Source organism: Oryctolagus cuniculus, chromosome 2 (genome assembly GCF_051225735.1).
Source record: "Oryctolagus cuniculus isolate XC-2025 breed Fujian yellow rabbit chromosome 2, ASM5122573v1, whole genome shotgun sequence".
Classification (NCBI taxonomy): Eukaryota; Metazoa; Chordata; class Mammalia; order Lagomorpha; family Leporidae; genus Oryctolagus; species Oryctolagus cuniculus.
This window is the reverse complement of record NC_142868.1, coordinates 178,796,291-178,812,228: the sequence shown is the minus strand read 5'-3', so window position 1 is coordinate 178,812,228 and position 15,938 is coordinate 178,796,291. Positions and strand designations below refer to the sequence as shown.

The 15,938-nt window shown below is 49.6% G+C and overlaps 1 protein-coding gene across 16 annotated transcripts in view; it reads left to right on the top strand.

Moving 5' to 3' along the window:
- CLIP4 (CAP-Gly domain containing linker protein family member 4) overlaps positions 1-15,938 on the top strand; it is a 94,424-nt gene that overhangs the window by 38,791 nt on the left and 39,695 nt on the right. For all 16 annotated transcript variants that reach the window (XR_016229511.1, XR_007918301.3, XR_011386722.2 and 13 more), the window contains exons 10-13: positions 1,053-1,142; positions 2,580-2,723; positions 5,940-6,074; positions 11,067-11,190. Coding sequence is in view for 11 of the 16 variants with exons in the window: in XM_089326611.1 (XP_089182737.1) it covers positions 1,053-1,142; positions 2,580-2,723; positions 5,940-6,074; positions 11,067-11,190 (493 nt within the window). In the remaining 5 variants the exon portion in view is untranslated. The remainder of the gene's footprint in view (positions 1-1,052; positions 1,143-2,579; positions 2,724-5,939; positions 6,075-11,066; positions 11,191-15,938) is intronic.

Sequence of the window (15,938 nt, the reverse complement as noted above, 5' to 3'; positions counted from 1 at the left end):
GCTGTTCTCTGCATCCCCGTTTAGGGCTCTCTTTGATCCACCCAGAATCCCCACCCTCTCCTGTTCCCTGGAAGACCCGTGCGCCACCCTGAGGATCCAGCCCAGAGTGCCATCTTGATCTGTCTTGTCGCCATTGCCACCTTGTCCTACTATGCTTGAGCTCCCTGTGTGCCTGTGATTCTAAACTGAAAAGGCCTGCCGCTGGGGCACACGTTAAGTCTTGTTCATGCTCAGTGCGTCACGCACAATTCTTTACCCAAAATGCTTTGTAAGTGAGTGGGATTGGAATGGGTGGCCAGTGGGGTTTATAAGTGGCTGTAGTCCACTACAGTTCTCACATAGCTAATGTAGTTTTGTACAACCGAAAGTAGAAGTCTTAGGAAGGCTGACAATGGTTCAAAACCTTTTTCTTTTTTTTCTTTTCCTTGTGATTTTTGTGGGAGTTGGGAATGCCCAGAGGGGTGGTCCCACCACTGGCTGTCCCCCTGGCAGACCCTGCAGGACCTCTCACTGCCTGAACTTTCCCTTAAAATGAACAGTAGCTGTGCCAGTAGGCAAACAGTTTTGCTGCGCATTCATTGTCTACATAGAAAATTTGCTGAAATGAGTTGGCGTGCACACACCAGTGCAATAATGTAAATTATTCACAGTTCCTGGCGAGTGTGCGGCAGCTCTATCTCAGCTGTAATAGGGTTTGCCTTACCTGCTGGGATGGTGCAAACACACTCACTAATGAGTGCAATTAGCGAGTGTCAAACAATTAGGCAAGGTGCTTTAAAAGTCTCATATTATTTAGAAATCCTTGGTGGACTGTTACGTAAGTTAAAAATGTGGTGATGTTTGGAGAAATGGAGATTTTCAGATGGGAGCGCATTCCTTTTTTTTTTCCTTTAAGTAAAATGTTGACCCCTGCTGTGAATTTACTATCCAGCATGTTTTCAGAAGTGGGTAAGATTTTGATAATGAGGGATGCATGCACTTAAACATTTTTTTATGTTTAATGTCAAACGAAATTGGCTCTTGGAAAAAGTGTTTTTGCTTCTGTGTCCTAGGACTGATGACATCAAAGAAAGATATTACTTCTGAATCCACACTTTCATTGCCTCCTGGTGAAGAATTGAAAACCGTAATAGAGAAAGATGGTAATACAGTTTATAACATCTGTTTCTCAAAATACGATTCACTGCTAGGACTTTAAAATGAACAGTAGAAAAGCAGCTTACTTGGAGGTTAAATTGGTAGGAGAAACTCATTCTAGTAGCGATTACCTTTGGAAATCCCCTAAGAAGCTGGTAATAGCATGTATACATTCTTTAAAAAAATCTTCTACTTTGCTTTTTTTTTTTTTAAAGATTTTTATTTATTTATTTGAAAGGCAGAATTACAGAGAAGTAGAGAGAGAGAGAGAGAGAAAGAAGTCTTCCATCTGCTGGTTCAATTCCCAGCTGGCTACAACAGCCGAAGCTGCACCCATCTGAAGCCAGGAGCCAGGAGCTTCCTCCGGGTCTCCCACGTGGGTGCAGGGGCCCAAGGGCTTGGCCATCTTCTACTGCTTTCCCAGGCCATAGCAGAGAGCTGGATCGGAAGTGGACCAGCCAGGTCTCAAACTGGTGCCCGTGTGGGATGCCAGCACTGCAGGTGGCGGCTCCACCCGCCACACCACAGCGCTAGCCCTTGCCCCTACTTTGATTCTTAAGTACATGTCAGAACTACTGGGCTAGATGAAAAGAAGGAATAAAAGAAAATTCTGTAGTCCAGATGCCTTGGCGAAAATATGCAGGCTGCCTTTAGCTGTCAGGTTGTTAGGTGAACCAAACATGACTGTTCTTGTTTGCCTTAAGTTTATCCACAAGCATTTTTTTTAAAGATTTTATTTATTTATTTGAGAGGTAGAGTTACAGACAGTGAGAGGGAGAGACAGAGAGAGGTCTTCCTCCCACTGGTTCACTCCCCAGATGGCCGCAACTGCCGGAGCTGCGCCGATCCGAAGCCAGGAGCCAGGTGCTTTTTCCCGATCTCCTATGCGGGTGCAGGGGTCCAAGCACTTGGGCCATCCTCTACTGCTTTCCCAGGCCACAGCAGAGAGCTGGATTGGAAGAGGAGCAGCCGGGACTAGAACTGATTCCCATATGGGATGCCGGCACCACAGGTGGAGGATTAACCTACTGTGCCATGGCACGTATCCCGCAAGCATTTTAATACTAAAGTTTTGTTACCTTAGGACCTAGCAATAGCAAGTGTTTTGGTTTCTGTCTGAATCAGATGGGACTCTACTGTCCCATCTGCAGTGGGAGGTGAGTGATTGGTGGTGAGATTAGAAGTCAGCTTACGTGGTTTGCCGTGGCAGCACCTCCTGTATGAGATCCCGACCTTGGAGTGCCATTGCCTGTGTTGTAAAATCGTGCACGTGGAAGCTACGTTGCATTTGGGCGAGCTCAGGCATTTAACCTGGCACGAAGATAATCCACAGCCACGGAAGCCGAGTGGAGCGTTCCGGGAGGGCTTGCCTGGAACCGCCCCGTACTGTGCACCGGCTCTTTTCCGTGCTCTGATGCGTCCTTTCTCCTCGCCCGTGGCAGGTCCCACGCTCGGATCCGCCAGCAGCTCCTCCTCCACTTCTTCTCTGGAGCACAAACAGAGCAACGCCAAGAAACTGAGTGCCAGCGGCAGCACCAAGAAGACAATGAGCAAAAGCCCCTCTCTGTCCTCGCGAGCCAGTGCTGGTATCTATGGCTTTTTCAACCTGGCTTTCTTGGTGTTTTTTATCTTGGTTTCTTTGTAAGTAGATTTGCTGTTTTTAAATGTGTAGAAGGAACCCTTTACTGCAGTCAGACTGAGCTGTGTGCTCTCGTCCCCACCTCCCCGGGCCGCGAGCCGGGAGCCAGGGCTCTGCCTGTCGCTCTCGGGTGCAAGGCTCGCCACTGATTGTCCCCAGGCTCACTCTCGGTGGTTTAAGCCCATCTTAACTCCATCTCCTGCACACAAACTTCTTCCCATGCCTTTGTGTCATCTCCATATTTAAAAAGCAGTTTGCTTTCACTCGAGTCATTGTTTAAGGCCACATAGGAGGGCGACCAGTTCCAGGTGGTCGCTGGTGGCCTGCCCGCTGTGGCCCCCACGTCTGTGGTTCCATGGGAGGGTGCACCAAACACTCCCAGGCTTCTGCCGAATCCACACGTGCTCGCTGAGTTATCTGTGGGGTGAACTGACCCAGGAAGGAATGAAGGCATGCAGGCAGAAATGGTTCAGAATAAACCTCATATTAACTGCCAGGTTCTCTTACTCACGTTTCTAATAATTATATGAACCAATATTTTACCATAGAAAATGTTCAGGGCAGGAGTTTTTCCTTTGTCAAAATACTCTTCCAGAAGGCGTGAGGGAAACCCATGCCCTCAGCCACAACAATGATGTAATCAGTGTAAACTTTGGGAACCTAAAAGTAGGAGACCTGGAAATCATGCCTGAAATGGTTGACCTGGGGTATTTAGTCTCTGAACGACCCCCCCCCCCCCACACACCCCAGTTCTCCTTAATGCAGTGAGGAACATGTGTTGGGCAGGTGTAGTGAGGCAGCAAGCCTTTTTTTTTTTACATTTTTAAAAATTGTATTGAAGGTATACAAGTTTCATATATACAGATTTTAGGAACATAGTAGCACTCCCCCCCACCCCTGCCCACAGTCCAATCCTTCCTTCCCCTCCCTCTCAGATTCCCACTCTTAATTTTTACAAAGATCTGTTTTCAGTATACTTAATGATCATATAGTGAGCGCTACTCCCAGTATAAGAGTTCAATAAATAGTATGAAGAGGAAGAACACACTGTTCCTCAATGGAAGAGACAAGGGCTGTAAATAATCATTGAATCTCAAAATGTCCATTTCATTCCAATACATTACATTTCAGGTACTATGTTAGTTGCCTTGGATCAGGGGAAACATGATAGCTGGTTTTTCTAAAAATATTGTTATTTATTTATTGGAAAGGCAGAGTTACAGAGAGGTAGAAAGGCAGAGAGGCAAAAAGAGGGAGGGAGGGAGGGAGGGAGGGAGGTTGGTCTTCTATCCGCTGGTTCACTCCCCAAATGGCCACAATGGCCGGAGCTGAGCTGATCTGAAGCCAGGAGCCAAGAGCTTCCTCCAGGTCTTTCATGCAGGTGTAGGGGCCCAAGAACTTGGGCCATCTTCCACAGCTATCCCAGGCCATTGTAGAGCTAGATCTGAAGTGGAACAGCTGGGACTCAAACTGGCGCCCATATGGGATGCCGGCACTGCAGGTGGCAGCTCTACCCTGCTATGCCACTGTGCTGCCCCCTGATATCTGTCTTTTTGGGATGCAGCAGTCCTTTTTATCCTCATTTTATTTATGTTTTAAGGGCTGCTGTGTTTAACATTTGGACTTTTGACATTGACTTGATTTAAAAAAGTTTATAGGTTGGCATGGGATTATCTTTTTTAAAAATTTTTATGAGAAAGAGTTATGTGTGGCTACATACATCCCCTGTTTTCCTTTTCGTAAACGTGAGGGCTGCGTAGCCATACTAGTTCGGGTGACGAGGGTTCTGGGAACAGGGAGGGCGGAGGATGGGAGGCATTCAGGAGGGAGACCTTGTCTGCAGCGCTAGAGACGTTTCCCCGGGACGTTGTCCTGGAGTGAGTAGACACCCAACCTTCCCCGTAGATGATGCGTTTGAGGACGCTGTGGACGGTGGCTGAGCATCGGGTTAAAGAATTAGAGACAGAGGAAGAAAGTCAGTCTCAGGAGAATGGGAGAGATGGGGAGCACACCTACGTTCAGGGCCTCGGCCCGCTCGGATCCCCCCGGGTGAACTTGCTGTCCGTGCGTGGGCCACTGTCAGCTGGCAGCATGGGAACAGACAGGGAATTTCTGGCCACAGGTTGTGGGTTTCAGTCTTGGTTTGCCACCTGCTAGCTGTGAGCGCAGCACCATAGGAATTCCCGAGTTATTATTTATGAGTCTAATTTTTATGAAAAGCACTTTGTGGGGTGTGAAATGCTGGGAATACCAGTATTAGTGACTCTGGGGGCCGAGGACTTGGCGAGTGGCACCCTCGACCCAGACATCCCTCCGCTGTGGGCTGGGACCCCTTCACTCTTGGCTGTGTAGACCTCGGCAGACAGTTCTGTCAATCCCACGGGGGTCCCGATGGGCCAGGACTCTGGGCCACCTCTTTTCCTGCAGGTGTGCTCGCCTAACAGCTGTCTCAATAGGGTTTCTCTGGGACTTGTGATGTTTACTGTTGGGCATTCCACAGTTTAGTTTGGATCAAGCTGAGTGGGCAGTAATCCTGTTTAATGAGGAAGTCATTTTGGGGTTATTGGCACCTTACAGCAATTTCACCTTGAAATCACAGTCCTGTATGTATCATATACACTAAGTCCAGGGGAACTATAGCTTTGTAGAATTTTACAAGAAAAGGAATTGGGAGGCTATGACCCATGGGCCATAGCTGACCTACCCACCCACTTTTGTCAATAAAGTTTTATTGGCACATGGTTGTGCACATTTTTTAATGTATTGTCTGTGTCCGCTTCATGCTGGTGACAGCAGAGCAGAGTAGCTGTGATCGTTATGGCGTGATTTGCAAAGTCTAAAGTACTTCCTAGCCCTTTACAAAGAGGCCTGCTGGCCCGTCCTAAGTACCAGGAAGTCCTGGAAGAGTCGATGTCCCATGGCAATCATTTCTCGGGGTCCTTCACCTTCCTTGTCACCATCTGGACCTCACGTGAGAGAAACAACTGCAGGTGCATATAAAATAAGTCGCCAAATACCAAAACCTACCTCCAACTAACTACACTAGTTAGAATATGCAGTGAATTTTTTTTTGGGCTAATGTGCTTTTTGAGTCTTTTCCCCTTTCTTTTCTTTCCTCTCTCCCTGCCCCCCACCCCCCACCCCCCGGCCCCCACCTCTGCAGGTTTGAACTCCTCAGCAACATCTGTAGCAAATAGTTCCTGCCGAGAGGGGGAGCTCCAGCTTGGGGACAGAGTGTTGGTCGTAGGCCAGAGAGTCGGTACCGTCCGGTTCTTCGGAACAACGAACTTTGCTCCAGGTAACTCAGCTGTCCGTTCTTTGCTGCATTCGATGCTTCAGAATACAGCGGGGTTGACAGCTTTACGTGTAAAGGAAACCCAATTGTAGAGAGCTCCTGTGCACAGTGGCCGTGGCCCAGGCGCTGTGAAAGGATGGTGGAATGCAGCTGTGTCCCCTCAGGGTGACTCCTGCTGCTCCTGTGCCGCCCGCTGTAAGTTGTCCCGTGTTAGCGCGAGCTGTCACACTGCGCGTCTCCTCTCACTCAGCGCCGGTGAGCTCAGTGACAGAGGACGTCTCAGGACTGGAGTTTTGCCAAGGATAATCTTTAAGACGAGCCGATAATGAGTGAACTCTTTAGATTTCATCAGACCGGTATAGAGAAGAAAAAGCAAAAGGGTTCAGAGGACGGCGAGAAAGCTTCTGTGTGCCCTGGAGCCTTGAAAGTACATCTTTGTGCTTACGTCTTCATGTCCAATCAGCAGTCAGTGCTGTGTTCCCTGAAGTAAAAAGATTATTAACTTTTGCATTTTCGGCGCTTTTCATTTACATTATTTTTAAAAAATTATTTAAAAATTTATTTTCAAGATGAAAGAACAGAAACAGAAAGCAGTCTCTTCTGCTCACTCGCTCACTTGCCACACGCTCACAACAGCTCTAGGAGCCTGGCACTCGGTCTGGCTCTCCCTTGTGGGTGGCAGGGACCCAAGCACTTGAGCCGTCACCTGCTGCCTCCCAGGAAGCTGGAATCGGAGACGGAGCTAGGGCGCCAAGCCGGCTGGGATGCAGGAGTTCCGAGTGGCCTGGACTCCCAGCCCCTGTAATTTTCAGTAGAAGCCAGTTGAATGGAATCTCGCTTGTGTGTTTCTGAAAGCAATATCCTGCTTTAACACTTGGTGGCATTGCAGCGTTATAGGAAGATTAGCTAGAACATTGATTTTTTTTTTTTTAAAGAAAAGTTTGTGTTAATCTGCTGAGAACTACACCAAGGTTTGACTTTACTGATTTTCAAGCCAACAAGGTAGCCAGCCAGCTTCCTAGGTGTTGGTGGAAGACTGTGAGAATCCTGGGGCAGAGATGAAGGGCTCCACAACTCCCAGTAACAGCAGGGACCAGAGTCCCCGCACTGTTCCCTGAGCCCCAGTTCCCAGGCTGAGGCTGCCAGGGCCGGGTGATACCCACACTCCCATTGTTGTTTCTGGAGAGGAGCCTGGGGAAGGAGTCTGCACCAGCACACTGAGCATTTGCTCCTGGGGGAGACTCTCTCCCCCGAGGCTGTCCCCCTACACAATGTCTGTGCAGAGTCTGGAACCAAGGCAGCCAGTGCCTCTGCTCACCAGATGGGCAGAAGCAGGGCGCTGAGGGGCACTCACTCCCAACACATGCTTGTTTCATTACTACCACTTTTTTTTTTGACAGGCAGAGTTAGACAATGAGAGAGAGAGAGACAGAGAGAAAGGTCTTCCTTTTTCCATTGGTTCACCCCCCAATGGCCGCTGTGGCCGGCGCACTGCGGCCGGTGCACTGCGCTGATCCGAAGGCAGGAGCCAGGTGCTTCTCCTGGTCTCCCATGGGGCGCAGGGCCCAAGCACTTGGGCCATTCTCCACTGCCCTCCCTGGCCACAGCAGAGAGCTGGCCTGGAAGAGGGACAACCGGGACAGAATCCGGCGCCCCGACCGGGACTAGAACCCGGTGTGCCGGCGCTGCAAGGTGGAGGATTAGCCCACTGAGCCGCAGCGCCGGCCACCACTTTTTTTTTTTTTTTTTTTAAAGATTTTATTTACTTATTTGAAAGGCAGAGAGAGAGAGAGAGAGAGAGAATGAATGTCTTCCATTTCCATTTACTGGTTCACTCCTCAAATGGCTGCAATAGCTGGGGCTGAGCCAGATTGAAACCAGGACCCAGGAGGTGCCTCCAGATCTCCCACATGGGCAGCAGGGCCCGAGCGTTCGGGCCATCCTCCACTGCTGTCCCGGGCACATTCACAGGGAGTTGAGTCAGAAGTGGAGCAGCCGGGACTCAGAGCAGAGCTCTGATCTGGGCAGTTAGCATTGTGTGCAGTGGCCTCACCTGCTGTCCCATGGTGCCGGCTGCTCACGAATGCCGCTCTTCGTGGTCGGCCAACTAGCCGATTTGAGATGGGTTCTATGTCTTCATCATGCCTGGCTCCGTTAGGTCTCCAGGGAGTAATAGAAATTAGTTACGTTGTGCCCAATGCAGTCACCCAATAAAAGCTTAGGAATTCCACGGCAGGTTGTTTTTCACCGTTACCTGTGTCTCCGAGTTCTCCTTGATTATGTTACTTCGATTCTTTGGATGCAGTTCATTGTTTTGGGTAGACTTTTAATTTTTAAAATTCTTAATGTGAAGCAATTTGAAATTCGGGTAGTAAAAGCCAGTATTAAAAATCTTGGAAACTTTGTTGTTAAAGTCATCCTGCCTATCAGGGAGTTGGGGGGGGGGGTGCCCTGTATTTCTTGTGGCGTCAAAAGTTTAGGTCGGATCAGTGCTTTTGGCAAAACAGCAGCAGACTTTTCTAAGGCCTGGAGCTGAGAGCGAGCCCATTTTTAGCCTCTTCAGGATTTTTATCTGTGCCACCCTCGCAAAGAGAATTGACATTTAAATGGGAAGCTCTCCACATGCACTGCTTCTAGAGAGCGCGCAGTCCCTGCTGCCGAGGCTTGTCTCAATGTATTTCTGCTATAACACGTTTTCCAGTTATATGTAAGCATGCAGCAGTCACGTGGCAAATTAAAGTGGGAAATGCAAAAGCTAAGGAGGAAAGCACAGGAGGCAGAAGGAGTAAAATCTGGCAAATTCCTAGTGTGGGGTTCAGGGAAGTAGTAGTGGCGGCCTGGCTGACTTGGCTCAGGACGCTCAGAAGCGTGCCGGCCCGGTTCTGAGCCTTCGTGTGGCCAGACGTCACGTGTGTAGGCATTTCTTTTCCTTTCTTTTTATTTGAAAGACAGGCCTAGAGAGAGGAAGGGAGGGAAAATGATAGGGAGGAAGAGAGAGATAAAGAGAGCGAGCTTCCATCTGCTGGTTCACTCCCCCATCTGCAACAGCTGGGGCTGGGTCAGGCTGAAACCAGGAGCCCAGAACTTCATCTGGATCTCCCACACGGGTGGCAGGGACCCCGTCACCTGAGCCATCACCTGCTGCCTCCCAGGATCTTATCTGCAGGAAGCTGGATTGGAAGTGGCGTAGCTGGGACTCGAACCGGGCACTCGGATGTGGGATGCAGCTTATTAACTCACTGCACCACCATGCCTGCCCACTCACTTCCCCCTTTAAAAAATTCTAAATTATTTTGCATTTTAATTTATTTGCTTTATTTGAGAAAGAGAAAGAGACCTCCCGTCTGCTGGTTCACTCCCCAGGTGCCTGCAATATCTCTGGCTGGACCAGGCTGAAGCCAGGAACCCAGAACTCCACCTGGATCTCCTACATGGGTGACAGGGACCTGAATACTTGAGCCGTCGCCCGTTACCTCCCAGTACACATGAGCAGGAAGCTGAACTGGCACTGGAACCCCAGGCAGCACAAGTGGCGTCTTAACTGCCGTGCCCCAGGCCCACCCCTAGCCAGTCCTCACGTTGTGTCGCAGGGCCCTGTGAGTGTCAGAGGTTCTGGTCACACAGGGACCTTTTCAACAGCTCGGACCCTGGTCTCTGCAGGTAGACGCGCGTGCGCCATCTCTGTGAGCGTGAGCGAGGAGCAAGCATCAAGCACTTGTAGGCTGACTTAGCAGTCAGCTCTGCACTCGGAAGCTGGAAGAACAGTGCTTTTGTGTTTTGTGATTTGCCATGTGCGTCTTGATGTATACGTGTTTGTTTTGCACCTGATAACTGATGGTGCGAGATCAAATACCATTCCTGCCGTTCCCCCCTTTTAAATCATAGAGGAGTGGTCTCTCAGCACCCTCAGAGAGGGACAGTCCTCGCTCCAGGGTTGTGTGTCCTTTTTCCTTATATAGGTGGGGACGTATTAAAATCAATTTCCCGGCCGGCGCTGTGGATCACTAGGCTAATCCTCCGCCTTGCGGCGCTGGCACACCGGGTTCTAGTCCCAGTCGGGGTGCCGGATTCTGTCCCGGTTGCCCCTCTTCCAGGCCAGCTCTCTGCTGTGGCCAGGGAGTGCAGTGCAGGATGGCCCAAGTGCTTGGGCCCTGCACCCCATGGGAGACCAGGAGAAGCACCTGGCTCCTGCCATCGGATCAGCGCGGTGTGCCGGCCACGGTGGCCATTGGAGGGTGAACCAACGGCAAAGGAAGACCTTTCTCTCTGTCTCTCTCTCTCACTGTCCACTCTGCCTGTAAAAAAAAAAAAAAAAAAAAATCAATTTCCCGACTTTAATTTTAGGCTCTACAGTTGAGGAAATCCCATTATTTCCCTCAGAAAGGGCCCTTTTAAAACTGAAAGCATTTGAGAAAATTCTCATCAGTCAGCCTAAGTCTTCATCTAGGTTAAAAGTAATTTTTCTTTTCATCTCGGGTTGAAAGAAGAGAAAGCAGAGTCACCGTGGAGTCTGGTGGCAGTCCCTGTGTTCTTTCTGTCCTCCTTTAATTATTCAAGAGCTGCTCTGATGTTCTAGTGTTGGGAGAGTGAGATGAGAGGCTCGCATGCCCCTTTTCTGATTTATACATCTCACTATTGTGCTGTGTTTCTGTCACCGGGACACACTCTGCCACTGAGTCAAGGACACTTTATTACTCATTGTAATTTTGAATGTATTTTGGGCATCTACTTCTTGCATAATACCCAATCCTCGCCAAGTTTCTGTTTATTTTATTTCATTTTCCTCCCTTAACGCACTGCTGTGCAATTAGGCTTGTGTGACGATTCTCCCCACTTTTCCAATTTTGTAATTTTATCATCCGAAATGATATACCATCATTTCGGTCATTTGTGAAAATGTTAAGCCATCCAGACTTTGGGCTCCTATAATATAATGTAGCATAATGATTTTGAACAAAGTGCGGATGCTTCTAAAATGCAGTGTTCATGTTCCAGGATATTGGTACGGAATAGAGCTGGAAAAACCTCACGGCAAGAATGACGGCTCCGTCGGAGGTGTGCAGTATTTTAGTTGTTCTCCAAGATATGGAATATTTGCTCCCCCATCCAGGGTGCAAAGGTGAGACAAAGGAAATGTGCATTTATTGCCAGGAACCTGTTGTGATTTGCCGTGATACACGGTGAATCTCATTTAACACTGGAGACGCGTGTCGGCTGCAGCTCCTGTCTCCTTTCAAGGGGTTAACCGGCCACCTTCTTCAGCGCGAAGGCTTGTGGAAAGCTAAATTTGCTTTGCTGAGGATTTGCAATTTTATAAACCTCCTGTATCCCTCATTTGCAAACCCTATGAGTATGTGGAGGCTATTAGCGGTGGCGCTTGCCGCGAAGAACAGCGAGAGCTGCGAGCTTAATCTGTCGTGCAAACAAAAGTAAAAATGCTCTCTGATTGCCTCAGTCACATCCTAACTACATTAAATTTCCTGCCAGCAGGCACCCCATTCATTCTCCTGCAAACCTAATGCAACCAAAATGGCTTTTTCCCTCTGATTTCTTTAGTTTTCAAAAATAGATAGGCAGCCGACGTTGGAGGAACGCGGAGCCTCCAGGATTTTATTTGCAACACACCTCCTGGCTGTGCTTCCCCAACACAGCACACTTGTGTCCCACCTCGCTCTGCCTTCCCAGACTCACTCGAGCAGAAGCACATCCTCGTGCAGTTCCAAGCGGAAGGGCTTCTCTTGTGTGCTGAGCACGCTGGCGCGGTCTGCCTCTCAGTGGACAGGACACGAGACGGTGCTCCTCAGATGAGAGAGAACGTGTACGGTGTAACCACATTTGTGAGCGGAGCTGCCGTCTGGTTCCCCGACAGCTAGCCTGAGTCTGCGCCTGCCTTTTGGCAAACTGAGCTTTTTATATCCACTTTCTTCCGCCGGGTATTTTTCTTACTCTATAGTTCCATTATGATTTTTGTGTCGATCTCCTTCTCTGATGTACTTGATATAATTCTTTTTTTTTTTTTGATAGGCAGAGTGGACAGTGAGAGAGAGAGACAGAGAGAAAGGTCTTCCTTTGCTGTTGGTTCACCCTCCAATGGCTGCTGCAGCCGGTGCGCTGCAGCTGGCGCACCACGCTGATCCGAAGGCAGGAGCCAGGTGCTTCTCCTGGTCTCCCATGGGTGCAGGGCCCAAGCACTTGGGCCATCCTCCACTGCACTCCTGGGCCACAGCAGAGAGCTGGCCTGGAAGAGGGGCAACCGGGACAGAATCCAGTGCCCCGACTGGGACTAGAACCCGGTGTGCCGGCGCCGCAAGGCGGAGGATTAGCCTAGTGAGCCACGGCGCTGGCCATACTTGATATAATTCTGCCCTTTCTATTTACGATCATATAGCATTTAGCACACATTCCCTGGCAGTTTATGCAGCATCTTCACGTAGATGTTATTCTGTTTCATCCTGGTCAGTACGTGGCCACGGAAGCCGGGCAGCAGCAGCCGTGGCTGCAGACACGTGTTGAGCACTGAGTGAGTGGTGGGCTCCGTGGCGCCTCTCCCCTTAGTCCCCTGAGCCCACGTTGCTGCAGGCTCTTAGGATCTTTCCTGTTTGGCAGGTGAAGTAAGTATCAAGAGATTTAGGTTTAGGCACAGTCACAGAGCTGGTTAGTTCACAGCAGAGCCCAACGCCGCCTGCTGTGTTATTTTGTTGTTGTTGTTTTTCCTGAGCTCCTGCTGGGCAGTTTGCTCTTTTGTGTAGCCACCCTGTGAACAGAGAACACTGGATAGCCATGACTGGCACCTGGGCGTGCTGGGCTCTGTCTGCAGTGCTCCCGGAGTGCTCCCCGTTCCGCCTCTACAGCAGCTCTGTGGGTGTCCCTGTTTCACAGAGAGGTCACGTGGGGAGCTGAGCCCAGGCCATCTGGCACCAGAACCTGGGCACCGGCGACAGGAGCCCCAGCGACTGTCCTCAGGACAGGACCTCTGTCTCACAAATGACCGATCTGTGCTGAGTCGCCGTTGCAGTCCCTGTCCTCCTAGTGTCTTCACTGACCCACTGCTGCTGTCTCTCTCTCTCTCTCTTTTTTTTTTTAGATTTATTTATTTACTTGAAAGGCAGGTCTTCTTTTTTCCATTGGTTCACCCCCCAAATGCTGGCGCGCTGCGTAGATCTAAAGCCAGGAGCCAGGTGCTTCCTCCTGGTCTCCCTTGCGGGTGCAGGGCCCAAGCACTTGGGCCATCCTCCACTGCCTTCCTGGGCCACAGCAGAGAGCTGGCCTGGAAGAGGAGTGACTGGGACAGAACTGGCACCCCAACCAGGGCTAGAACCTGGGGTGCCAGCGCTGCAGGCGGAGGATTAGCCTAGTGAGCCGCAGCGCCGGCCAGGCACAGTGAATATTGATCACATCTGATTCCTGGGTTCGTTGCTTTTCACGCTGCTACGGCTGTTCCCTCTGCTTACCAGGGTGCAGCCACTTCCTTACAGCTTCTGTGTTTTCCTCGCTTTGTTGATGGAGCGTGGGGCTTGTGCTTTGTTTTTCTGCTTGCCTTCGGTTTGGTCTTCTGTAAGGTGGTGTGTTTAAAAGCAGCCCCCTTCTCTTAAAAGAACCAGGGCTCTGTGTGAATGAACTGCTGCCTCCATCCAGCTGTCTTCCTGTCTTCCTCTGATTGTCTCATTCACCACCATAAATACTATTAAGTGTCTTTTAGCGCTTTGTGCTGTGCTAGGCATTCTGTAAGCAAGTAAAACAGACGTAGTCCCTGATTCGCAGGCGCTCCTAATCTAAGCCAGCTTGGAGCTCTCTGCAGACCCACTGTTCTTCATGTGGGGCATTTTGTGCTCAGGGCGACTTGTGAACCACCTGAACCAGGTGGCGACCTGTCCCAACCCCAGCTCGCATGGCCTAGGGACCAGAGCTGGCCTCCGCGGCCCTCTTTCCATTTTTTTTTTTTAAAGACTTATCCATTTATTTGAAAGGAAGAGTTATAGAAAGGCAGAGGCAGATCTATCTATCTATCTATCTATCTAGAGGCCTTTCATATCTGCTGGTTCATTTCCCAGCTGGCTGCAACAGCCAGAGCTGCACCAATCTGAAGCCAGGAGCCAGGAACCAGGAGCTTCCTCTGGATCTCGCATGTAGGTGCAGGGGCCCAGGCACTTGGGCCGTTTTCCACTGCTTTCCCAGGCCACAGCAGAGAGCCGGATAGGAAGCAGAGCAGCCGGGACTCGAACTGGCACCCATATGGGATGCCGGCACTGTAGGTGGAGGCTTTACCAGATACACCACAGCACCTGTCCCACTCTTCCCATTTTGAAAATGTCACCTCCCATCTTTGCATATGGTATCACTCTGCTTGGATGGCTGTGCAGACCTGCCTGCTGCCACTCCGTTTCCACTTAGCTAATTTCTGCAGTTAGTGTATAAGTCGATCAGTGTTTCTGTAGCAAACTCCAAGACAACTCAGTGGTGAAATCGAACCTAATCTCACATGCCTGTGCCCGTGAGGGTTATTGGCATCGTATTTGTTTGCTGAGTTCTCACCGCCAGGTACTTATTACTCATGAGCTGATCACATCTAGAATCCAGTTCCCCTGAGCTGTCCGTCAGCACTTCATTCACCTCTGTCCTGTTCACTGAGCCGTATTGCCTGTGTCCATCAGTCTCTCATTGATTGCTGTGTGTTGCACACCATGGGAAATGAGGCATAGGATTCGGGAGATGAAACTGCAAGTGTTGCAGGAGCTGCAGGATTCCTTGCTGGTAACGAAGTGATTGACAGACGAAGGCCTTGCAGATTTAGGTCAGTAAACAGGTGCAAGAAAATGAGGCTGTCAGAATTAGCTTTTTAAAAGTAATGATTTGAGTATCAAAAAATAAAGAGAAACCCATCAGGAACCGGGCCTTTGTGACTGTGTCGAGTAAGGGACGTTGAATTGTATCAACCATGCAGTTTTATCAGAAAAGTTACACATTACACAACCAATAAACACTGTTCCCGACCTAAGAATTAGTGATAGTTTTACAACTTTAGCCTAACATTTATTGAATTTAATATAAACAAGCTTATTTTCATAATTTTTTAAATTTATTTTTTGACAGGTAGAGTTATAGACAGTGGGAGAGAGACAGAGAGAAAGGTCTTCCTTCCATTGGTTCACTCCCCAAATGGCCGCCACGGCCGGCACTGCGCCGATCCGAAGCCAGGAGTCAGGTGCCTCCTCCTGGTCTCCCATGCGGGTGCAGGGGCCCAAGCCCTTGGGCCATCCTCCACTGCACTCCCGGGCCACAGTAGAGAGCTAGACTGGAAGAGGAGCAGCCGGGACTAGAACCCAGCACCCATATGGGATGCCGGCACCGCAGGTGCAGGATTAATCAAGTGAGCCACGGCGCTGGCCCCTATTTTCATAATTTTTAATTCCACACCTTGAAGTTAAGTTAAAGATCCCTTTTACTTTTTAAATTTATTTTTCACTCCTGTTGACAGACAGGAGACAGAGACACAGGCATAACTCTTCCATCAGCTGCTTCACTCCCCAAATGCCTACAGCAACCAGGGCTGGACCAGGCCAAATTCGGGAGCCCAGAATTCCAGCTGGGTTCCCCACGTTGGTGTCAGGGATCCAAATACTGGAGCCATCATGTGCTGGCTCCCTGGGTGTGCATCAGTAGGAAGCTAGGTGGGAAATGGAGGGACAGGGACTCTTAACCAAGCATTCTGATACGGGGTACAGGTGTTCCAAGCAGTTTTACTGCTGTAAAAGACCCACCCCATGTCCTATTTTAAGTGAATTCACTTTAAGTTGAATTTTTCCATGCTAGTGTTCCTTAGATAGTGAGTAATTCTTTTATTTGATTATTGCCTATTTCCCATGCTAG